Raw genomic sequence first — 26,039 nt, forward strand, 5'->3', positions numbered from 1 at the left:
CTCTTGTTAAATCTGGCAGTCTTGCACCGCATGCAGTGGTAACGTTTACCAGAGGGCAGAAGGCTGAACAGTCTATGGTCGGGATGGGTGGGATCCCTGACCATCTTGGAGGCTCTGCTGAGGCAGCGTGACAGGTATAGACCTTGTATGGATGGAAGTGAGGTTCTGATAATTTTCTCTGCTGTCCTCACCACTCTCTGGAGAGATTTCTGGTCTGAGGCGGTGCAGCTGCCATACCAGACTGGGAGGCTGCTGGTCAGAATGCTCTCTATGGGGCCTCTACACTGACCCACCTGGACAAAGGGAGGGTTAATTATGTTAAAATGCTGTTTGTCGACTACAGTTCAGCATTTAACACTATCATCCCCTCCCTACTTACTACTAAGTTGGAGGATCTAGGACTGCATACATCCCTGTGCGACTGGATCTCCAACTTCCTAACAGACAGACCACAATTAGTATGGGTGGGCATCCACCCTCACCCTCAGCACTGGAGATCCTCAGGGTTGTGTCCTAAGCTCCCTGCTCTACTCACTGTACACCTACGACTGCGCAGCCACTTCCAGCTCCACCATCATTATGAAGTTCGCTGACGATACTGTCGTCATGGGCCTGATCTCGGACAACGATGAGAAGGCCTACCTGGAGGAGATTAAACACCTGGAAAACTGGTGCCAGGGAAATAATCTCCCCCTAAACGTCAGCAAGACAAAGGAGCTGATTGTGGACTGCAGCAAGAAGCAGGAGCGGCACTACCAATCTGTGAGGATCAATGGAACCATGGTGGAGAGCATAGACAGTTTCAGGTACCTTGGAATTCACATCTCTCAGGACTTGTCCTGGTCCCACCACACCAACTCCTTGGCAAAGAAGGCTCATCAGCGTCTTTACCACCTCAGATGCCTAAGAGATTCAGACTGCCCTCCAAGGTACTGTGGAACTTCTACACCTACACTATCGAGCGCATCCTCACGGGGAACATCACAATCTGGTTTGGGAACAGCACCAAGCAGGACAGACAAGCACTCCAGAGGGTGGTGTGTTCAGCAGGGCGCATCAGTCATACGGAACTTCCTGACCTGCAGACCATCTATTACAAGCGGTGCCAGACCAAGGCCAGGAGGATTGTGAAGGACCCCACCCATCCCAACAATAGGCTCTTCTCTCTGTTGGGGTCAGGGAAGCGCTTTTGTTCCCTGAAGACCAATACAGAGAGACTGAAGAGGAGCTTCTTGCCACAGGCCTTTTGGGCCCTGAATCAGGGCAACTGATAAACTGTGGGGACCAGCACCACCATGTGACTGTAAATCTGTAAATTTGTAAACTGGAATTGTACATTGTGTATATATACATATTATGCATATACTGTACATACATTGTTATATATTTTTTGTATTTTTGTATATATATATTTCCTTATGTACCCCTGTTTCTTTTCCTCAGTTTGGACAGAGCACTCACAAAATCATTTCACTGCGAGTTATACCATGTATGACTATGTACGTGACAAATAAACCAAACTTGAACTCGAACTCTATAGAACAGAGGATAGAGGATAGGAGATGGAAGATTTGCTGTCCTCATCCTTTGCAGGAAGTGAAGGCGCTGCTGTGCCTTTTTGATGAGGGAAGTGGTGTGTATAGTCCATGTCAGATGATCTGTAATGTGCACCCCTAGAAACTTGATGCTTCTCACTAACTCTATGGCAGTATCATGGATTGTGAGTGGAGTATGTACCATGTGCTTCCTCCTGAAGTCGACAATGATTTCCTTTGTCTTGTTGACATTCAGTGACAGGTTGTTATTGTTGCACCAGATGACGAGTTGATATACTTCCTCTTTGTATGCCGAGTCGTCTTCATTGCTGATGAGGCCCACTACCATGGTATCATCTGCAAACTTGATGATGTGATTCAAGTTGTACTTGGCACAACAATCATGAGTCATCAGGGTGAACAACAGAGGGCTTAACACACAGCTCTGGAGAACTCCTGTGTTCATGATGATGGTCTCAGAGGTGAGAAACAGACACATAGTCTTTTCAGTATGGTGTTTAGCTGACCACAGTACTGGTCTTTCTTTAGGGTATTTAGCTGATCACAGTACTGGTCTTTCAGTAGGGTGTTTAGCTGATCACAGTACTGGTCTTTCAGTAGGGTGTTTAGCTGACCACAGTGCTGGTCTTTCAGTGGGGTGCTTAGATATGTAAACTGTGGTGCCTGCTGTTGGCTCCACACTATGCTGGTCTTTCCATTGTGTGTTTCCATTGTGTATTTGGCTTCTGTCACACTGCTCTGGTTATTGGCTGACTCGCACCTGGAACTATGAATTCTGCAAACCGTGACATCTCTGTGTGACTCCATGTTTCTCATCTCTGTAAGCCTGCACGCACAAACACCTGCATGCACACGCACACAAGCGCGCACACATGCCTGCACACACACATGCCCACAAGCACACATACACACCTGTACAGCTACATCCCTGCACGCACACAGGCCTGTACAGCTACATGCCTGCACGCACACATGCCTGCAGGCACACAAGCATGTCCACTTACGAAAACCCAACAACCAGTCTGACATGGTGAATCTACTGACTTACAGGAACAGGCTAACGTAGCACAGGGGCATGTGAATATGCATCTGATCTGTTCCACGCCAATAAATGTTGGCTAGTTCGACTCCAGTACTGTTGAAATATCATGAGGAGTGTGAACTCATAGAAGATCATGTCTAATTAGGATTGTGTCTGTGTGTGGGGGGGGGGGGGGTCTCTGTGTGTGTGGGTGTGTTTTTCCAAAAACATATTGCTATCTTATGAGATCTTATGGCTAGAAGAACACACTTTTGTTTCCCAACCCTCTCCTCTGTTTGTTTTTGGGGTTTTTTGAATGAATGAACTTCAAACACACGGAAACACAAATAAGACCTACAGATGGAAGACTTACACAATGGACAGAGTCCCACCCTCTGCCTGTCTGCAGCTGTGTGAGAGAATAACAAAAAGCACTCAACGTCAAAGAAGTTTAGAAAGATTTTACCCTGGGAATGGTTTTTAATGAAAAAAAAAAAAAAAACTCAGAAGGAAACACTCACTTTCCAAAATATTTTTATCATGTCTGTCTCACCCTAACCATGACCCTGTCTGTCTCACCCTGAACGTATTTGTCTCACCTTAACCCTGATCATATCTGTGTCACCCTAACCTGGTCTGTCTCACCCTAACCCTGACCCTGTCTGTCTCTCCCTAACACTGACCCTGTCTGTCTCACCATTCCAGTCTTTCCTCACACTTCTACCGGAGGTCTGGAAGTTTGAGGGTGTGGTGCACTTTTATTTATTTCTAGCACAACGCTCTCCTGGACTAAGATTGTTGTTGTCATTGCTGAGAACTGCTGGAGCCACGCCCCCTGTCACTACTGGAGCCACACCCCCTGTCACCACTGGAGCCACACACCCCCGTCACCACTGGAACCACGCCTCCTATCACCACTGAAGCCACACACTCCCCATCACCATGACGCTTCTCCTATCACCACCACACTTCTCCTATCACCACGGTGGCAAACCTTGCTGTTAAACTTCGACATTCTCTCTGTTTCCTCTTTAAGCCCCTGATATTTTTCCAACTTCTCATATTCCTTGTTTAAATCACTTGGGACAGCCACATCTATTACTAGTGTGTGTGTGTGTGTGTGTGTGTGTGTGTGTGTGTGTGTGTGTGTGTGTGTGTGTGTGTACATGTATGTGTGTGTTTCTAGAGACTGACAGTGGCTCTGTCGTATATGTGATTGACATCCCTCAGCATGCACCACTGGGTTTGTTTACACTCACTCGACTTTGTGCTTAAACAATCTAGATCTGGACGGAACTTCCTATCAGTCTGAACCCACAGTAGCTGTGAGATTAATATGCAAGTGGGATCTGCGTTCTAGTGACAGACTCTCATTATTAATTGAGAACATGAATTAAGTCTTTTTATTAGGTGTATATGATTAATTCATTTAAATAATGGGAGAGGGCACATGCCATATTTTGCACAGAGACATAAATGTTGTGCTGTAGTTATTTGGACTGGAGAAGGTAGCCGTGCTCCTCCTGGAGACGTGGGCCAAGTACTGAAACATGCCAGTCCGTAGTCTCAGATGATCTAACCCGGGCACGGCATGGACGTCTGTAGGCTCTGAGTTTCCTGGCTAGCAGAGGCCCTCCCATCAGCCTCGTCCACTCCTCCCTCTTTCTTCTCTTTCTCCTCCTCCTCACTTCCTCTCCTTTATTCCTAACTGCTGCTGGTATTTCCTGGTCTATTGTATGCGAGCAAGTTTGACCCACCCAGCCTACCCTTCACTCTCTCTCACACTGTATGTGTGTGTGTGCATGTGTGCGCTTGTGTGTGTGTGTGTGTGTGTGTGGATCAGCCATCTGTATTATAGTGAGTGAAGTCACACCATCCATCAGAAACATCGTATGGCTACATGGTTTGGCCACAGGTCTCTAGCATTCTGAAGAATTCCACATATCTGCCTGTCTCTCTGCCTGTTTCTGTGCCTGTGTCTCTGGTAGTGAGGTTGCTTGTGTAGGCACAGCAGATTAGTTGATATGCAGCTAGAGTGGCAACAACTACATACTTACTTACAACAACTTACTGACTTTGTTTCCGTCAACCAGAAGGTTGAACGAGACTTCCTAGTGGAGATGACCTCACAGCCTTGCTGGCAGGTGAGTAGGGCTCTCTGCAGGTTGGCAGATGGTCTGTGCTGATGTCACTGGTGGCGATGCCTCTGTGGTGTCTAGAGAGAGATGGCATGCTGTTTTGACATGAGAACTCAAAACTGCTGAGCTGTAGCAATGCATTGAGCACTGCACATGTTTCCCAGCTGTGCATGTGCATGTGTAATATCATTAGTTATCATTATCACAATACTGGCCTCTGTGAAATTGATCGTGTCAAAAGCTGCAACATGCAAATATGTATGAAATAAAAACAAATATTAGCTCAGGTGGCTCAGGTAGCTCAGGTTGAATGGTTTGCTGTTGTGGAGTTTTCTGAGCTTGATATTTTGGTGGCAAACATTTCATCACCAATCGAGGTGACCATCAGTGCGAGCGTCATTGTGTGCATAGTCGTGGGATTTTTTTTGTTTAGTTTTTTGTTATATAGAACATATATATATATATATAACTGAATGAGATCATACATCAAACCATCCTTGACACTCCAGGATTAATACCAAAACCACGTATCCAGAGAACTGATTTCTGATGCCCATGGAAAAGCTGAACCAAGCTAAAACCCAGCCTCCCTCTCCCCACTGCTGTTGGGGGTTGGGTTACCCATCACACTGCACAACACAACCTGTTTTCCCTGGATCAGTTGCTAGCATTATCAAGTCTGTGTTGTTGCACCGTTCACTAATCCAGCAAGCAGGCAGCACCTGAACAGCAGCTCTGGAGGTTTGCTGCTAGCTTAGCTGCTCTACACTTTCTCTCGCTGCTTTAGTGATGTGATATACTGTAGCTATTGTTCCAAGTGCTCTGTAATCAGAGAGCTGGGTGATGCTGTCACTAGGAATGAGCTATAATGGCCCTGCAGTGGGTCGCCCCCTAGTGGCCACCAGGGAAGTTCAGCCTGCAAACCTCTGGGCTTTCCTGGTAGAGAAGGAGACAGACAGGATCTGACAGCTGCAGGAAAGAGCAAAGCTACATTTGCATTATGGCCCTTTTAGATGGAGCTTTAAGGAATTTGATCCCTGTGTTCCACCAAATAACAGCAGCTAAAGAAGGTGTAATACTGACTGAGTTAGCAGAATCCTCAGAGCAAAATATGTGTTTGAATCTGTCATCACAACTGTGTCATAATTCAGATGTTCCATGTCTGTTTATTTTAGAGATTAAGGAAACTCAATACCTACAATTGTATTTCCAAAGATAATTCCAGTCAGTGATGGCTGGTGGCAAGAGTTGTTGTTAGTAATTGTGTTTTAGAACGGCAGAGGTTAGGTTAGAGGAGTTGGGTTAGTAATTGTGTTTTAGAATGGCAGTGAGCTTTTAGTCATCTTATCATGGCATCAGCACAGTCTGTCTCAGGGAAGTGAGATATCACTCTGTGTATATGACTGTGTATGTGTGTGTGTGTGTGCGTCTGCATGCATGTGCGTGCGTGTGTGCATGTGTGTCTGTGTGTGTGTGTGTATGTGTGTGTGTGTGTGTGTGTGTGTGTTTCAGTGCTCTGTGACTCTCTGAGCTCATGAACAGTGAGATCTGGCCATGTGCTATCACTTTTATCTGGAGGTCAGGCTCTCTTCCACAGTTGGAGAATGAACCCTACCCACTCTCATCCCATGGAGTTATTTATAAACCATCATAGTACATATGGAGAATGAACCCCACCCACTCCTACAACCCATCACAGTACATATGGAGCCGGTCTGTGCTCATGACTCACATATGCTCTCTGATTCATCCAATTTAAAGGCGTAATGAGTGTATTGTTTTTTCTTTTATTGTTAATAATATGTTACATTTATACATATATTTATGTTTTATTATTCTTATTTACTGTAGATTTCATGACTTTATAACTAAATTGCTCCAGAAAAGAAAAACATTCCATTCCATTTTTTTTCCTTTAGTGATCAACAGTCATTGTAACAGTGTAGCTGTCATTGTAACACTGTAACCATTGTAACCCATTGAAGGAAATAGTGCTCATAGTCTTTGCTACTATTGTTGGTTAAAGTTATGTTGTACTTGTGCGTGTGTGTGTGTGTGTGTGTGTGTGTGTGTGTGTGTGTGTGTGTGTGTATACGTGCACAAGGCTGTATGTGGGTGTGGGTGTGTGCACATGTGTGTATTTGTGCACACATCCACGCAAGTGTGGGAGTGTCTGTGTGTGTGTCTGCAGGCATGCGTGTAGGAGAGTTCATGTGTGTGTGAGCTTGTGTGCGGGAGAGTGCATGTGTGTGATGGCATGCCAGAGCGAGATTGTGTGTGTGCGGGCAAGCGTGTGGGAGAGAGAGAGAGTGTGTGTGTGTGTGTGTGTGTGTGTGTGTGTGTGTGTAGCACAGCTGTGATGGAAGGTGAGGTGTGTCCCTGAATTCACAATTTTTATTGTGCCTGGATTTTTCAGCTTGTGACCATGACATCTTTATTTTCACATGACAGATTCATGGACCAAAGCTTCAGTAGCCCTAATGACAGCCTGCCCCTGGAACACTCCAGAACATAGTGGCTATGTCAGAACAGCAGATAGCGTTTTGTGCATTGTTTTGTTTGGTTTGATAGTTTGATGTCTGCCGTATCTGTCACTGAGGGCTCCGTCTCCGCCCAAACCACAGCTCTCTCTAATGACATAATGGGATCTGTGGTAAGAGGTCACCCTGCTGCAGGTCCTCTGGAACAGGATGTCGATAAGGCTGGCTTTACTCCATGCTCGAGACCCCAGTGGTTTGAGCCACAAAATGTTTGTGCTCTAGAATGACCAGAGTTGACCAAGATTCCAATTATATCTGTGTTTTTAATAAAGCTGATGGAAAACCCTGAACATTCTGGAACATGTCGGAAGAGCAGATAGCTGTGAGGTGCCAGGAACCCTGCAGCAGGAGTGAGGGACTTCGTGACAGATCACAGCTCACTTAGTCCATGGTTAACCTGACCTGTATAGACCACACCCTGGTCCTATAACCCTTATAGACCCTTATAGGGTCCTATAACCCTTATTATTGTATACAGATGCTGTTAGAGAGTAACTGTGAGGGTGTTTGCATGTGTATGGGTGTCCAGCCCACTAGAGGGCAGGTCCTAGCGATGGCCTATAGGAGCTACTCAGTATTTTGACACTCGTAGAATGCAGCAATTTGATTGGCTGCAGTGCTTTGCAGGGTGTGGCAGTCTGTTCATCCTCACTCAGATGAGTTTCTCTAACCAGCTATTAAACTGCAAGGTTATGGTTTCTTTGGGGTTTTTTGGGGGTGGGGGGTGACCAAAATAGCACAGGAAAAAAACACTAATTAAAATATTAAAATCTAATATTTGAATAAGACTCTGGCATGGCAGTAGTTCCAGAGAGAGAGAATTGCACTGTGCTGCTGAGTTGTTTATTGCTAACAGGCAACCAGCCTGTCGTGTCGTCTGTCACTGCTATATCACGTAGGTCTGTCGCGTTGTCTATCACTGCTGTATCGCACACACCTGTCATGTCATCTATCAGAGCTGTATAATGTACGCCTGTCATCTGTCACTGCTGTATCACACACAGCTTACAGTTCAGCTGGGCACATCCGTAAAGCAGAAACTCCTAATAAGAGCTCCTTGGTTCCAGGATCTATAGGAGCCTGAAGCATGAAGTTAGAATCAAAAGGCTGGAACTGCTCACAACTTATGAGTGCCAGAATGAACCCAGCCTAGCACTCAGGTAACACAGTAAAGACTGACTGGGTTAACCTTGAGCCTTGATTTTACATATGGTTACATTAGACTGCATTGTAACCATACTGAAAACATGGTATATTTATTATCACTTCCAGCTGTTGCATTCATGTTTGAGCAGACTGGGTCAGCACTTTGCTTTCTAAACAAGCCTTTGAAATGACGCAGGCCACAGGAAATGCACACATATCACAGTTGAGTGTGTATCGTCATGAAGCCGTAGAGGCTGCATGCATAGCGCAAGTGCTGTAATGTATGCTGTAACTCTCCACTTCTCTTTAATAGTCTCTGGTTTGTCCACTGGGGAGGTGCTACATCAGCAGTGCCCACACAAGTGTTTACACTCCTGTAAACTGTGGGGAGTGACCTAAACAGTTATGTTACTGTGGTCATCAGAGACATTAAAGAAGCTGGAACAGTGTGGCTGGGTGAGTGGGTGGGTGTGTGTGTGGGTGGATGGGTGTGTGTGTGTGTGTGTGTGTGTATGTGTGTCTGTGTGTAGACGTTATCAGGGAGGATACTGGCCCTTTGGCCTTCTGCCCAGTGTCATTATAGTGTAAATGGATAAAGAAGTAATTTTAATTATGTTTGGGAATTTGATCCAAATAGACTGGAGCAGGTCCACTCTGCATGTTATTACAGTGCCTGCTCTCATTCCTGCCTGACAGTATCTCTCTCCGCTCTCTCTCTTCCTCTCTCTCTCCCACCTCTCTTTCCCTGTCTCAGTTTAACATTGTTTAGAGATCTTAAATTGCACTGTAACTTTAGGTTAGTTATGTTTATTTTCCATAGTAATTCCTTATTCAGTGAATATTCGGTTAACGATTCATTCATTCATTCAATGAATCAATGAATATTGGTCTGTCAAACTTATTTATTTCAGTGATACATTGTTGCATTCACATGACTAATTAATGTTTTAGCGGCTTGACCTCTTTTGCCATATTTGGATTCATGATGCGTTTGTTGATAATAACACTTGATAAAATGACTCCTCCATTATTCCTCCTGTCCACTCCCTCCACTCTCAGAAGGCACTAAGACAGATTAAAGGCTCCAGAGTAGGAGTACCGTCTGTCTCAGGTCTCGGACACCATTAATACTCCACACTGCGCTGGTTTTAAAGTTCTGGCAAATGGTCTGTACTCAGACTTTTCTCCCAGCAGAGAATGGAAAGTGCAGAAAAGAGGGCACCCTGCTCACTCAGGAGCTCCCAGCTGAGCTCCTGTCTGTGATCACCAAGTCCTAAATGATTCGGGATCACAGCAGTCCCATGGGTCTAATTAGACTAACTCCCTGGAGGGGTGTCCCGCAGCACAGTGTGTGTGGATGTCTTTGTGACCAGAGCCCCAAATGTGGCATGGGCTCAGGGTTATGATACCATGCACATGCTTGTGATGCCAGCCAAGAGCCACTAAGGGACATTATACCATTATACCACTACACTGACATTATACCATTATAACACTATATTGATATTATACCATTAAACCACTATACTGACATTATGCCATTATACTATTATACCATTATATTGATATTATACCATTATACCATAATACCATTATACTGATATTATACCATTATACTGACATTATACCATTATACCACTATACTGACATTATACCATTATATCATTATACTGACATTATGCTGATGTTATATCATTATATCGACATTCATGCTGTTGATCACACAGATCAGCCAGCTCCTTCTCTACAGTTCTTGATTTATCCTCTGGTGTGGGCCAGGTATTATTGAGATTACACATTATAGGTGTGTGTGTGTGTGTGTGTGTGTGTGTGTGTGTGTGTGTGTGTGTGTGTGTGTGTGTGTTGATGTTTGGATATGTCTTGGATCACAGATGTGATTTTACAGAATGAGAAGCAAGTGGCTTGTTAAAGTTAAGCTTCAAACAGGGCAGCGCTTGATGAGAGACACAGAAAGACACAGAGAGAGACAGAGAGACACGGAGACACAGAGAGAGACAGAGAGACACGGAGACAGAGAGAGGATGTGCAAGTGCGTGTGGCGGGATGGGGATCTAAACAGAGACAGAGAGAGACAGAAAGTTTACGTTGCTACAGCTGCCTGTGGTTTCTTGTGCTGGGGGCGTGACTATGCAAATGAGACAACATGCAGGGGGTTGGCTGGAGGTTGGCTCAGTCTGTGAGTAATGTTTACTCGCCTTCTCTGTGGCCCTTCCATTGGCTGCCTGATAAAATCTTCAATTGTTTGCCATTTTCATGAAAACCATGCAAATGGCGGCAAACTCTGAAGTAAACAGTGAAGTGGAGGTAAGTGTGTATTTTGCATGTTTGTACAGAGTTATGCTGTCTGGCTATGGCATTGGTTTGAAAACTAACATGTTCCTGCTGAGAGAACTGTGTGCAGAGAGATTCTTTTAAAGCACTAATATTTAAGCTGCTTGTTGAATCTGTCTTTGATGAAAACTATTTTGAAATGTATTTATTTTTTCAAAGAATTTACCTGATAACGATATATAAGATTATATAGATACAGTGGTGTCATTTAAAGGTGTTTGCTTGTATTTGATTCAAAGTGTTTGAGTCTGGGTGTTTGAGTTGGTTTGAGTGGTTTCACAGAGCACAGTGGCTAAAACAATGCCAGGAAATATATATAGTATGTTTTATATGCTTTGAGCCCAAAGGACATTTGAAACTTTCTGCATTAATGTTTGTTTTTGATCTGCACCTGTATGAATGTCAGTTAGTTTATAATACAGATGCTTTGGTTCAGTGGAGTAAGGAAAGATGGAGGGTTAGGATGGAGGACTTTGAGGGTTAAAGATGGAGCAGTGTTTTGCCTGCACTTTTTGCATGTGAGAGGCTCCCTGTGTTCTTAACACACGCACACACACACACACACACACACACACACACACACACACACACACACACACACACACACTGCCCTCTATTGGTCTCGCTCACAAAGAGCTCTGCTGTGTCTGCACAAACAACCACACCATTCACTGCTTCCACTTCTCACGCCGCAGCTAATGCTGAGATACTGCTGGAGGAGTTAGCCTAGCCTCCTACACCCACCTGCACACTGTGGAGGAGTTAGCCTAGCCTCCTACACCCACCTCCACACTGAAGAGGAGTTAGCTTAGCTTCCTACACCCAACTCCACACAGAGGTGGAGTTAGCCTAGCCTCCTACACCCACTTGCACACTGTGGAGGAGTTAGCATAGTTATTAAGTCTTGAAAATTGTGGTAATCATATGAAAATTAAAAAGTTCTTTGACTTTGAATTCTTAGGAATCTTATTCAAATTTTGTCCTGAAAGTGTTTGATAGTTCAGTGCTACTGGCAGTTTTCTTTCTTGGGTTTGTGTGCTCTTCGTTCAGAGTGTCTCGGAGTGCTGTTTTATAGGTCAGGGCCAAAACCAGTGCAACTTAGAAAGGAAAGTAAATCTGCAACAGGTATAATAGAAAGCATTCTTTAATCACGCCCAAAGCTGGCGCTCCTGAGGAGCATTGTAAACACTGCATTGTAAACACTAATAATGCTTAATCGTCATGTCCTATATTCTCTCCCGATGTGGACTGGTGTAGTTTTTTATCATTCCACGTTGCTGAAGTATTTCAGCTGACGATGAACAAGACTTTCTCTAGCATGGTGGAAATACTGAGCATGACCAGAAAAAATGTCTTTCTAGGGCATGTTATTTTATCAACAAATGTTCTTGAGTTTTGCCTGTGGATCTGCTGCTAGAAGGACCTCAAAGCCCATAATTCCCTGCTGCTGGGTCCCAGTCTCCCTCACTTCCTTCAGTGTTTATTTCCACTGCACAATAGGGCCTTTGAGAGCAGTAGAACATCCTACAAACAAAGCGCTCGTGGGAGGGAGATTTTGTAATAAGCCTAAAACAAACATTTGAAGAATTTGTGCGGTTGATAGTTTATTTAAATAATGCATGACTGCATAATTGAACAACATACAGAGTGAACAGCCGGGATCTGCCCTCTCCCTGAATGGACCTACGGTTGGTGGTGTTATGGGTCTGTGTGTGTGTGTGTGTGTGTGTGTGTGTGTGTGTGTGTGTGTGTGTGTGTGTGTGCTGACCTAGGGATGGCGGATGGTGGTGTTATGGGTGTCTGTGTGTGTGCTGACCTAGGGATGGTGGTGTTATGGTTGTGTATTTTGTGGAATGTTTGTGTGTGTATGTCTGTGTCTGTGCTGCTACTACATACACTGTATTCACATGTGTCACATATGTATCCTCCTACACATTTGGTGTATGAGAACACAGGCTTATGTTTACACACTCCTAGTATCATTCTTCCTTCACAGAGCTCTGGGTCACAGTTTTCCCAAAATAACATTTAACAGCATTATGCGGTTTATGAGATTGTTTTCAGATGACAGTGTGACACAGCAGTTATTGAAATGGGAATTTTGCTCCCAAATTTGGATTAATCTAAAGTAAATTAGCCTTATCTTAAATGTAGCGAACTACTAGTACATGACCTTACTGAAGGGCATTGACAGTGTCTGTGTCATCCAGATCTCCAGCACCATCACTACTGCCTGGGGTTTCATTTAGCCTCAGCTGCTTTGAGTTCTGAGACAGGCTGACAGCCTTTCATGTTTCTTATCAAGGAGGCAGACACTCCTCTAACATGGGAACCCTGGAAGTTATGAATGCATTGTGTTTCCCTGAGCTTATGCTGTGGAGAGATTTGGGGGAGATCTAGTAGATCTTAATGCTTGGGAGAGATCTGGGGAATCTAGTAGATCTGTGTCTGATCTTTCTCTCTCATTCTCCCTCTCATGTCTGTAGGCGCAGTGCTTTTACATGACTGTAATCACACACTTGCATTGATGCATTGTTTCACTGTGTTGCCCACTAAGCATGGTGAGACTTTCCACTATGTGGGAAGAAGCTGATCTGGTTACAGGAGTGACTTCCTGCTACGGTCTGCTGAGTCTGTTGCTCTCTCTACAGCTCCCACCTCCTGCTACAACAGCCAGGTCATTACATGGGCTTTCTGGAGCAGTGATGTGTGGTTTAAAAATTCACACAAACAAAACACACAGTGGACTTGGCAGGTAGCCTGTAGGGAAAGCACTGTCAGCCAATTCAGCCACTTTACTCTCTGTGTAAGAGAAACACTCCACAGCCACTTCACTCTCTGTGTAAGAGAAACACTCCACAGCCGCTTCACTTTCTGTGTAAGAGAAACACTCCACAGCCGCTTCACTTTCTGTGTAAGAGAAACACTGTCAGTCAGCCGCTTCACTCTCTGTCAGCCTCTTAGTGCATCATTATTTGAACTTCTTCCACCTCCATTGACAGTACCATTAGCAGTACCCTCTAAAGCCTAAAGCTGCCACGGATTTTGTGCCATGGTTACTGGGTTGCATGTGAGTGTTCCCTGGGAGACAAATATTAGTCCAATTATACTCATGCTTGCATTAGCAGTCTGGACCTGATGGCTGGAAGGCAGTGGTGGACGCTGGGATTGATCCATGCCTGGGGCCACAGGGAAGCTCAGTGAGACTGAAGGACACTGTGACCCAGCACAGGCGTGTATAAAAAAGCAGAGCATCATGTCAGCGCCATGCTCGGAGCAGGGGAAACAGAGCTGGGGTCAGACTGGCGACTGATTTTATCAGTTTCACCCTACCAGAACTTCTGCAGGTGAGCTCTGGAGGGAGATCTCAGAACGCTGAAGGGATCTGAACAGGGTGAGACCTTCTGATGGGTGCACGGTGCTTTCTTTCTCTTCTTTTGTTGTCTTGTGTGATAATTTCCCTTTTTAATCTTTGAATGAAAACAAATCCTGATGTTTCAGAAAAAGAGACCTTTGCAGGCTTGACCTACTCAGAGACTTTGTCAAGGATTAAAATAGGAAGTTTCTATTTCTAGCTGACTGAAAAGTAGGCTGAGAGCAATTTTTTGTGCCATACTGCATTTGTGCGAGAAGCATATGTATTCATGTTGGGATTAGTGTAGGTGCTTGTGTGCTTATGGTTTCATATGTCTACTTTACTTGTTAAAGCAGCAGAGCTATAGATGTAGTATTGAACATGGTCTTCAAACAGGTCGTGTCCTGTGCTGGTAAAGGAGGGAACATTGATCAAACTATAAACACACTGCAGGCCAGTCCTGTCTGCTTCCCCTCAGCTCCACATTCCCACAGAATGATGTGTTAAGATTTTAATAAGGCATTTTATTTATAGAGCACTTTGTCTTCAAGTTAGTATTTGTAGGATATATGGAGCACATTTTACTGCCATATTTTTGTGATTCTCTAGTTTTGCAAGGTTTTTATAATCTTTCCTATAATGGCCTTAAAAATGAGAGAATAAGACACCTGGTCCTCAGTCCAGGTTGTCCCTCAGTCAAGATTGTCCCTAATGAGCATCACTGTTGCTTCTGCTCATGACTCTCAGCTTTGCTGTTCTACAAGGAATCTGTGGGCTGTGTATGAATGACTCCAGATGGTAGTTATTGACTTTTTCTGGAAGTACGTATCTATAGTCGATTCTGTTAATTTCAGATTCCCACCGTCTGCTTTGGTTGGTTTAGAATATTTTAGGAGCTTGGCAAGTTTGCCTGACTGTACAGTCTGATGAAATTAACAGGACTGGGCTTGTAGGATCTTGCTCACATATTCCTTATTTCCAGTCTGAGTGCCTCATGCTTCAAGGTGTAATTCAATCAGGCAGCTTGTAGTGCTTTCTCTGGCATCTTTTTAATTTCCAAAGGACAGATCTAGACCCCTTGCATTTCATTTATTCTGTGAAGATTTAATCATTTCATAATTTCATCTTTTTTCCTTCTCTTCTTCATCCATCCATTCCACCCAAAATGACTGTGATGTAATCGGCTCTCCGCTTCGTCTTAATCTATGTCCCTTTCATTGGGACTTTTCTCCACCCTCTGCCCTGACCACACCCTTTCCTGGTTGGAGATGGCAGGTTGGACATTAACCCCCATAGTAATGGAGGACAGTGTCCATGACGCAGGCTCCCTCTTCAGTGACGAGGACTGTGCATCAGCTTCCCCTGAGCCCAGGGAGGTGGAGGAAGATCAGGTACTAACAACCCTGTTTAGAGCAGCACAGTTAATATTCACACTTCCACCCCACCTCCCTCTGACTGTACTCTGCCTCCCTCTGACTGAACCCTGCCCCACACATGAGACCATCCTTTAACCAGCACATGAAACCATCCTTTAAACAGCACATGTTTAAGTCTTTCATGCCATTGCTTCAGGAGTGTTGTTAATGCAAATATTCTTTCAAACATTTATGCATTAGGTAGATACTATTAACCAGAACAACTTCTAATTTCAATCATATTACAGAGGCAAATGTAGACTCTTACTGGAATAGCATAGTGAATTTGCCCATTCAAGGGACTGAACCACAGTCCCGTCAGAGGGGAGGTAGCACTATTACCCACTACACTATACCAAAGGCTACACTGTCAAACAACACTGTAGTTGAACTTGGCCTCTTGTCTGATGGTTCATTTAATATTCATCCATCCTGTTTAACTAACTGCACCACAGTGATTTATTTATAGTGACTGAGATATGTATGCAGTTAACACTCTTCACACTGTTCAGAGTATCCAGTATTCCAGTATGCTCCAGTATTCCCTGGGGTCATTTTGACCTCTATAATTTTGCTATAGCAGCTTTGACCTGTGGACTCCTCAGGGCAGGTCTTTAGTTAGAGAAGCAGCAACTATCCCAGTGACTCTTGGTAGTCAAAGTTCATGTGAGCCAAACTTTTAAACCTGAGTAAGACTCAGGGTCAGGGTCAGACAGGCAGGCAGTCTAAAATATGGCCTTATTATTTGGAATTTCTTGCTACATATGAATGTGTGAACTTGGCTTGGGGAAAGGAAGCCAGGGTTTGGACTTGACATGGCAATAGAATTGATTCATATTTCACTTTGCTATTCTGTGTATACAAATAGTTTTACAGTAGGCAATGTAAACTCACTCCAACTATGATCATCCATGCTGTGCTTAATCTGTGCCTTCCTTTTAGGTACAGATCAGTTTGGATCTTTGCCTGTCTGCCTGAAACGCTGTAGATGCCATGTGTTTAACATGTTGGTGGTCCTTGGGATGTTTGGAATTTGGTATAATTAAAGGTGGCTGCACTTCTGTGCTTTATAAACGTCTTCATATGAACCAAAGCGTGTCACCATGGCTTTCCTAACCGCAGCTAGACTCCAAGAACGTGGTATTGGCTCCAGCTTGGTTTATTCAATGTACAGTTCATTGACTAGGCAGGAATAACACAACAGCTGTGATTCACTGTGTTTGGAGTGCTGAGGAGTTGGCAGCTGAAGTGAATACGTTATGTAATGTTAGTAAAGTTCTCTTACAGATACGCTTTTGGCTTCTTTCTCCTATATGTTGCTAAATGTTCAGTGTGGATTATGCTCCTAAAAGTCTCAGGCTCACTCAGTCTCTCTCTCTCACTCTCTCTGTCTCTGTCTCTCTCACTCACTCTCTCTGTCTCTTTCACTCTCTCTCTCTTTCTTCATTTGTATTTAGGACCAGGATAAAGAGTATGTGGGATTTGCCACTTTGCCAAATCAGGTGCATCGAAAATCTGTAAAAAAGGGTTTTGACTTCACACTGATGGTAGCAGGTAAAAACAAACTCCTCTTGGTATAATAAAGTGTAAAACCATAAGAAAGACTGTGAATAATCTCTGATTTTTATTCTGAAACCTTAGGGGAGTCTGGTTTGGGAAAGTCTACTCTGGTCAACAGCCTCTTCCTCACAGATCTTTACAAAGACAGAAAACTGCTCAATGCTGAAGGTAACCTTAATATGATGCTTTTCTGTGATATATTGTTTGCCTCTCATTGCTGAAGGGCTTTTTTCTAGCTTTGCACGACTTCAGCCCTGCCTGTATTGAACCGTCCTTGCTGTGCAATTCATCCCAGCTGCTGCATGCCATTCTTTTTGTAGGTCACTTGATGTCATCTTACAGTTGTTAAGTGACATTCGAATGACGTGGCGATCATCACGGTTGGTAGAAAGTCGTTTTCGACCTCTGCCAGTCTGTAGCTGTTGTTATTCCATATGTTTGCTGCTTGACCTTGTTCTTATGAACTGCAATTTGAAAATTTCAAAATAAAAGCAACTCCCTCTGCCAGTAAAGCTACAATTGAACCCTTCTTTTCCTCAAGAACCTTTCTTTTCATTCTTTTGGCATGGTCTGTTGCTGTACACTTTGACTACACTTACTTGTTTTGACTACACTTACTTTATGGGTGCTAGCACTGCTTTTCCCATCCCGCTGGTTCTATAACAAGATAATAGTGATGACAGCAGCAGTGGTTTTTATACTGTTGCTCGTTAGAACAGGATTTTGTTAAGGTGATCACCTATTCAGCATCTCATTAAGTAGAATGAGGTGTGTCTGTGAAGGAATTCAACACTTGTACAATTGAATGGAATGGCTGCTGTACATGTGGAGATGCTGATTTAAGAAAAAAATTGGAGTGTTTTTTTCCAGAGCTGTGTGTGTGTGTGTGTGTGTGCGTATGTGTGTGTGTGTGCGTATGTGTGTGTGTGTGTGTGTGTGTGTGTGTGTGTGTATATTTATAAATTTTATTTCATTTTTTTTTTACGGTGTTGCGGTTAATTTGAGACAGGAAAAAATTTGACTCCCAATAGTATCTATCTATCTCTCTCTCTCTCTCTCTCTCTCTCTCTCTCTCTCTCTCTCTCTCTCTCCAGAAAGGATTACCCAGACAGTGGAGATCACCAAACACACAGTGGACATTGAGGAGAAAGGTGTCAAATTGAAACTCACCATAGTGGACACACCAGGCTTTGGAGATGCAGTCAATAACACAGAATGGTACATATAAGGAAGCACTAAGGCTTTTGGACATATGTGTTTGTCAGTAATGCTTAGAACTGGTGTGCATTTGTGCCCCTTCAGCTGGAGGTCAGTGGCAGACTACATTGACCAGCAGTTTGAGCAATACTTCAGAGATGAGAGTGGGCTGAATCGCAAGAATATTCAGGACAACCGTGTACACTGCTGTCTCTATTTCATTTCACCCTTCGGTCATGGGTAAGAGAACACACACATACACACACACACACAAGAAATCTGTGGTATCATGCTTTCAAATCATTCATGATTTTGAGCTGTGACTCAGTGACTTTTATAAAATTTCACTTACAGGTTGATGTCGCCCTCTATTGAAAAATGTTTAGTAATTACATCTGTCTGAAAGGTCACCTTGCTCGTAAGATCCTCCAAGATGGAATATGACTCAGCAGTTAACCTCTGTTTCAGTGTTTCAGTATATCTGCCCATTCTCTCTCTAGTCTGTACATGTGAAAGCTGTGTGTGAGTATGTGGAATACGAGCTGATCTCTCTGTCTGGCCCCAGTCTTAGGCCTTTAGATGTGGAGTTCATGAAAGCGCTTCATGAGAAGGTGAACATTGTTCCTGTGCTTGCCAAAGCAGACACGCTCACGCCCACCGAGGTCAAGAGAAAGAAGACCAAGGTAGGTCCCCCACCTGCGAGGGGGAGGGGCTTCCCCTGTCTGGTGTATTGTTTTGTTCAAATCCATGTTTTTTTCACATTTTACCTGGATTGCACAGATTCAAGAGGAAATTGAGCAATACGGGATCAAAATCTACCAGTTTCCTGACTGTGATTCAGATGAGGACGAGGAATTCAAACAGCAGGACCAGGAACTGAAGGTGCAGTTTTATTGTTGAAGGGGCAGTTTTATGGTTACAGGAGCAGTTTTATGATTGAAGGAGAAGTTTTATGGTTGAAGGTATAGTTTTATGGCTCATAACTACCCACTACCACATGCAAACTACCCACTACCCACTCAAACTACCCACTACACTACTAATAATGACCCATTACCCTACTCATAACTACCCACTACCCACTCAAACTACCCACTACCCCACTCATAACTACCCACCGTAGACTGGATATTATATGGCTTGTACGGCATTCTCAACAGTGAAGCACACTGGCATGGCATGAGTGTTGGCATGGCATGAGGGTGTGTGCGTGCGTGTGTGTGTGTGTGTGTGTATGTGTGTGTGTGTGCCTCCAAATTTATATCTGAGATGGAGAACATAACCTGCTGAATTTTCCCATAGCATTTTCCCATAGAATTTTCCCACATTCCTCTCTACTGCCCTCTGCAGGCGAGCATTCCATTTGCAGTCATTGGCAGCAACACAGTGGTGGAGGCGAAGGGGCGTAGGGTTCGTGGTCGTCTCTACCCCTGGGGCATCGTGGAAGGTACAGTCTGAAATGCTATTCCTGATTCTACATCCACTTCTAATGTATTCCAGAATGTTACCAGTTTATTGTTATAGTATATCCCCTACACCCACCACTCAACCCCACCCATCCCCCACTATATATATATATATATATATATATATATATATATATATATATATATATATAATTTACTAATTTACTGATAAGGGTTGCACGTTGACTGTGCGTATGTATGTGTGTGTGTGTGTGTGTGTGTGTGTGTGTGTGTGTTATAGTGGAGAACTCTGCACACTGTGACTTTGTGAAGTTGAGGAATATGTTAATCCGGACACACATGCAGGACCTGAAAGACGTGACCCGAGAAACTCACTATGAGAACTACAGAGCACACTGCATCCAGAGCATGACTCGCATGGTAGTGAAGGAACGGAACCGCAAGTACGACACACACACACACACACACATACACACATGTACACATACATGCACACACATGCACACACACACACACATGCACACACACACATGTACACATCCATACACACACATGCACACACACGCACGCACACACACATGTACACATCCATACACACACACACACACACACACACACACACACACACACACACACATGTACACATACATGCACACACATGCACACACACACACACATGCACACACACACATGTACACATCCATACACACACATGCACACACACGCACGCACACACACATGTACACATCCATACACACACACACACACACACACACTCACACACACACGTGCACATCCATACGTACACATCCATACACACACACAAACACACACATGGGCACATCCATATACACATACGTACACATCCATACACACACACACACACACACACACACGTTCACACGTGCATGCACACACACAGACACATATATACACATAAACATATGTGCACACACACACGTGCACACTCACATACAGACATGCATATACGCACTATACACACAGACACACCCACACTTCAAACAGATAAAGATTAAGGCAGTAAACTATTATAGTAATTTGAGAATACATAGTCAAGACATAGCCCAAGGGAAGAAAAAGAAAATTACAGTGACAGAAAGCTAGATATTGTAATAACATTTATTACAATATCTAGCTTTCTGTCACTGTAATTTTCTTTTAAGCATGTAATACTTTGGAATTAGTGTGTGTGTGTGTATACATGTGTGTGTGTATGTGTGTGTGTGTGTGTATGGATGTGTACATGTGTGTGTGTGCATGTGTGTGTGTGTGTGTGCATGTGTTTGCTCTTTTTCCCTATGCAGTAAGCTAACTAGAGAGAGTGGCACAGACTTCCCCATTCCCATGGTGCCTGGCGAAACGGATGCAGAGACAGAAAAACTTATCCGTGAGAAAGACGAGGAGGTAGGAGCCTCTGCCTGCACAGCTAAGCACAGACCCCCTCACAGTCTGCAAACAGAGCAGACTGTTCGACCCTCCTCTGACCCTCCTCCAGACCCGCCAGACCCTCCCTGCGAGCCCAGCCTGGCAGCTTCCCCACTCACCCCCGCAGACAGGTCCAAAGGCCTAAAGAGCTTTTATATAGCCATACAAAATAACAAGGATCCTTATTACAGCCTAGGGTGTACAGCACACCAATAGTACCCCCTACTGTCAGCATTAGGAGTTATGTCCTACTAGTGTATCAACAGTGCACGTGTACCCAACCCCCTTAAATGTCATCAGATTATTTTGGATTACAAATGACACAAAGATTATTCAAACCTAACCCTGACCCTAACCCTATAGATAGGGTTAGATCTATCTATCTGTGCCCACTAAATAATACATTTACTAAATGTTTTTTCTCTATAAGAAGTTTGAAGTACGAGTCAATTAGCTGCTAAACGTAATTTATCTTATCTCATCTTAATTTAGCTATCTGAGAAACAGACCATGTGACCACTCATTTGGCTGAGAAATAGACCATGTGACCACTCAGTGCTTGAGTTATAAACCATGTGACCACTCGGTGGCTGAGTTATAGACCATGTGATCACTCGGTGGCTGAGTTATAGACCATGTGACCACTTGGTGGCTGAGTTATAGACCATGTGACCACTCAATGGCTGGACATAGAACATGTGACCAGTCAGTGACGTATAAATTTGTTACAAAGCTAAAAAGTTACAAAATCTGTTAATATTAATGATGATGCATTTTTGATTGCAGAGTTGTGGCAAGCAGGTAATTAATTAATAAAACAACTGATAAATAATTAGAAAACCATTCATTTAAATGAGATGGTAATTCTAAACTGAATTTTAAATTTTGTTTTCTCTGAGAAGTTAATGAACAAACTAATGGACAGAATCAGAGGCCCTGACGCGTTAGTCCCACAGTACATTACTACTTAAATTATTACCAAAATTACTGGTAGAAAACATTGCTCCATGTATTTAAGTTGTCAAGGTGATTTTACATTAAGGAGTTCCTCTAGGAGTCATCCACACTCCACAGCATAATGTCAACGTTCTTCATGTCCATTTTGGAGAGATACTAAAATCTGAGAGGAGGGGGAAGAATGACCTTTCACCCTGTCCCTCTGCTCACCTTGTTAAGAAACATGTTCTGTTAATATTAACTGTTCTGGAATCATTAAAATCTTCGAAACTGCTCTTAGTATGACAATACACTAATCATCAGTGTTCACAAGCAAGACCACTCTTCCTCCACAGTGTGTGTGTTTTGACATTATTTAGAATAAAATGCTCATTTAAGCCACGTTTTTGAAAATAGTTGTTTTATTCCCATTTGCTAACATAGATCAAGTTTCTGTGTAAAAATAGGGCAGTGTGCAGATCGTTAAAATCCCAAATCACCACACTGCATTCAGCACGCACACACACTCAGTATGGTTCAGAATATTCAGAAAGCTAAAATGTGATGTTGTATTGATTGTATAGTGGTGCAAAGCAAGCAGTATTAATTATATACCACCACTATGTTGAGTGCAGGCATTCCAAAGGTGACACAGACGTGCAGGCACACTGATCGATTGTCCAGTGACCTGTGCTCTGTTTCCTCTGCAGTCACGTGGCAGGCGTGTGACCCCTCCACGTGACTCACTGACTCTCTCTGTTTCCACAGCTGCGGCGCATGCAGGAGATGCTGCAGAAGATCCAGGAACAGATACAAAAAGAATCTTATTAACCACTGCAGACAGACCATGCCCCTTCCCCAGAGTTCTCCACCCACAGACAAGCTCCTTCCACCCCACTAAGGCTGAGATGTTACCCTGCTGGTAAGGTTAGGGTCAGGGTCAGCTAACCCTAACCCTAGAGCTGACCCTGACCCTAACCCTAACCCTAACCCTAGAGCTGATCCTGACCCTAACCCTAACCCTATACCCTTAACCCTAAAAGCTTACCCTGACCCTAACCCTCATCCTCCATTAGATGTGAGTGTAATATGGCTGGAGCTGACCCTGACCTTGACTCTAGAGCTGACCCTGAGTGTCATGATGTACCCTTGACCCCTGACTCTAACTCTAACCCTGACCCTAGAGCTGACCCTGAGTGTCATGATGTATCCTTGACCCTGATCTTGACCCTAACCTTGACCCTAGAACTGACCCTGAGTGTCATGATGTACCCTTGACCTTTGACCCTGACTCTAACCTTGCTGTACGTGCTTTACAGAATCCACCAAATGGCCATTTATAGTAACAAAGAAAAATAAAGCAAAATGGAATCCTCAAGCTTGCTATAATTTCAGTTGGTTTCTAGAACATTTTGCTTTGCTTACAGAACCAGGAATCGTGTTGTGTTTCCTGTGAAGTTGTGATGTCGAGGTCTGTTTTGTGTTTGTTACAGATATGAATACCATGTGACTCCTGCAGTTAGTCAGCAGCTGTGTAAGCAATAGTAGGACCTAGCAGGGAGTGTCCCTTCATTTACTCCAGTCTGCATATGCACAACAGAGTTCCCTGGAGTTTATAACAGCTTGATATTATACAGTCAAAACAATGCAATTATTTAATGTTTTAAACAGTGTGCTGTTTTATTTGTACAATTTTGTTAAATGAATGCATTTTGCTGTACTGCTTTTGTTTTTATTGCTGCAGAAAAACACAGAAACGGCTTCTTTGCATAAGCCTAAAATATTGTTTTATTTTATTACGAATGAAGTAATAACTGCAGTACTGTAGAGTAATAACTGAAGTACTGTAAATATTTTTGTTAACAAGGCTGACTTTTTTCTCTTCTGGAGATCATGTGACTGGTCTTGAGGTTTCATTAAATACAGCATGACAGTGTGACGAGTGAACTGAAGTCTCTTGATGCATACATTAGCAACACTAGATATACAGAGCAGATGCTAACATGAATCTGGACTGTTTACTTAAAGGTCATTATCTCTCTGTTAGTAGAAAAGGTTTATGCTTTCATGGGTTCATGAGAAAGCAGAGATCACCTTTACGTTTTATGGGAAATAGTCAGTACAATGACTGTGGTTAAGTGTGGTTAATGAAGTCATTAATTAAACACAGAACCTGAACATTTTATAGTTCAAAGAGCTTAACTTGACTCTTCTCAGACTTGATAGATTAGAAAATATTTCCTATTTATTACTAAAATAGACCTGAACATCAACCTTGAACAGCAACCCTGAACAACAATGGTGAACAAACTGTAGATCAAATCTGAAGTCCAGTTTTTCAAGTTATTCAATAGGATTTAATTTACAACAAGTAACCAATCAAACAGCCAGATTCCAAAACAGCCGTACTCAGAAACTAACCTCTGACTGGGGGTTAAAAAAACAACCCCTGATGCAAAAACCTATCTGTCAGAAAAACAACATATCTACTAGAGATACTGTTGCATTTTGTGAAACATTGTGGGGTTTTGCTTGTTTGTTTGTTTGTTTTTAGTGGGATTTTGTTTCTTTGTTTTGCTGTTTTATTTTCATTTTTTCATTTTTTCTACATTTTTCTATTATCTTTGAAAGGGGTCTGTGAAATGTCATTTTCACCCAATCAGTTAAGAACTGTACTTTAGATGGAGGGTATATTTACATTCTTTACAAAGACATTTCTTGATAAAATTAAAATAAGGTATTATAATTAATGTATTAATTTCTGACCTATTTTGAGTTGAGGCACATGCACATGGTCTGTTCTGTTCTAGATTTTGGGTTTATAGTTTTGTTTTATTATAACTCCATTATTTTAACTGGTTTCTAAGACTTGGTGGAACTGATCTGATTTTCATTTGTGTAATTGTATTCTCATGAGAATGCCAGTATGTGATTTCCGTTTCAGATCTTTTTAATGTGAACAGGACCTTGTTTGATTTTCATAAATGCATCCAACATATGGTTGATTGTGAAAATGCAAATAACTAGAGCATATTCTTTAAGGTAATAAAACTATTTATCTTCTCACATGGTTGCATTTACTTAATGAATCCACTTGCTAATGAATAATTAATAAAGGACACATTTAATCCAGGTTTATGGTTCGCGGTATCCTCCCACTCCTACCCTTTAAAGTTAAAGACTTAGTCTTGGGAAACATGCAGAAAGTTTATTTCAAATCCAAGAACCTGGACTTTTATTTTAGGTTTTTTTTTTTTAGATGACCTTTGATGCATTTTATAAATTGTTGTGTACCAATGCACCATCACTTTTCTCCCCAAATTACACTCCATTCAACTGAATCTCTTATTTTGTCATCGTATTGCTTCATCATTCAGTCTGTTGGGGTTTATCTTGGACAACGATGATTAACCCTATTCCTAACCCTAATCCTAACCCAAACCCTAAAACTAACACTAATCCCAACCCTAATCCTAATCCTATCGCTAACCAACCATAGATAACCCTAATGCTAATCCTAACCCTAACCCTGACTCTAAATCATAGGTGTAAGGCACTCCTCTCTTATCAGGCTTCAGCAGAACACCCACCACACACTGGTAACACAGGTAGAACATCCAACACCCACTGGTAACACAGGTAGAACATCTAACACCCACTGGCAACACAGGTAGAACATCCAACACACACTGGTAAGACAGGTAAAACATCCAACACACACTGGTAAGACAGGTAAACATCCAACACACACTGGTAAGACAGGTAAAACATCCAACACACACTGGTAAGACAGGTAGAACATCCAACACCCACTGGTGTCACAGGTAGACAAGCGGATTGCTCTGCACCTTTGCCCCAGTTCCTACAGCAAAGACCACAATGTGTAACAGTTATTGTGTAACAGGTCAAAACAGTTCCAACATCTGAATAAAATATCTCCTCTTCCTGCA

General features: G+C 43.0%; 1 protein-coding gene across 5 annotated transcripts in view; it reads left to right on the forward strand.

Annotated features, from left to right (window-relative positions):
• Window positions 1–23,815, forward strand: part of sept4b (septin 4b) — a 38,428-nt gene extending 14,613 nt beyond the window's left edge. The window contains exons 1-12 of one of the 5 annotated variants that reach the window (XM_035528459.1): window positions 10,710–10,726; window positions 15,384–15,499; window positions 16,981–17,077; window positions 17,165–17,251; window positions 18,178–18,301; window positions 18,386–18,520; window positions 18,846–18,963; window positions 19,061–19,162; window positions 19,631–19,727; window positions 19,988–20,150; window positions 21,033–21,132; window positions 22,858–23,815. In XM_035528459.1, coding sequence (XP_035384352.1) covers window positions 15,407–15,499; window positions 16,981–17,077; window positions 17,165–17,251; window positions 18,178–18,301; window positions 18,386–18,520; window positions 18,846–18,963; window positions 19,061–19,162; window positions 19,631–19,727; window positions 19,988–20,150; window positions 21,033–21,132; window positions 22,858–22,920 — 1,179 coding nt within the window. In that variant the 5' untranslated portion in view covers window positions 10,710–10,726; window positions 15,384–15,406 and the 3' untranslated portion in view covers window positions 22,921–23,815. Of the gene's footprint in view, window positions 1–10,622; window positions 10,727–15,376; window positions 15,500–16,980; window positions 17,078–17,164; window positions 17,252–18,177; window positions 18,302–18,385; window positions 18,521–18,845; window positions 18,964–19,060; window positions 19,163–19,630; window positions 19,728–19,987; window positions 20,151–21,032; window positions 21,133–22,857 lie in introns of those variants that run through there. The other 4 variants (XM_035528458.1, XM_035528461.1, XM_035528457.1 and 1 more) reach the window with 4 other exon arrangements.
• The last annotated feature ends 2,224 nt before the right edge of the window (window positions 23,816–26,039 follow it).

The sequence above is a fragment of the Electrophorus electricus genome, chromosome 7, assembly GCF_013358815.1.
Source record: "Electrophorus electricus isolate fEleEle1 chromosome 7, fEleEle1.pri, whole genome shotgun sequence".
Taxonomy (NCBI): Eukaryota; Metazoa; Chordata; class Actinopteri; order Gymnotiformes; family Gymnotidae; genus Electrophorus; species Electrophorus electricus.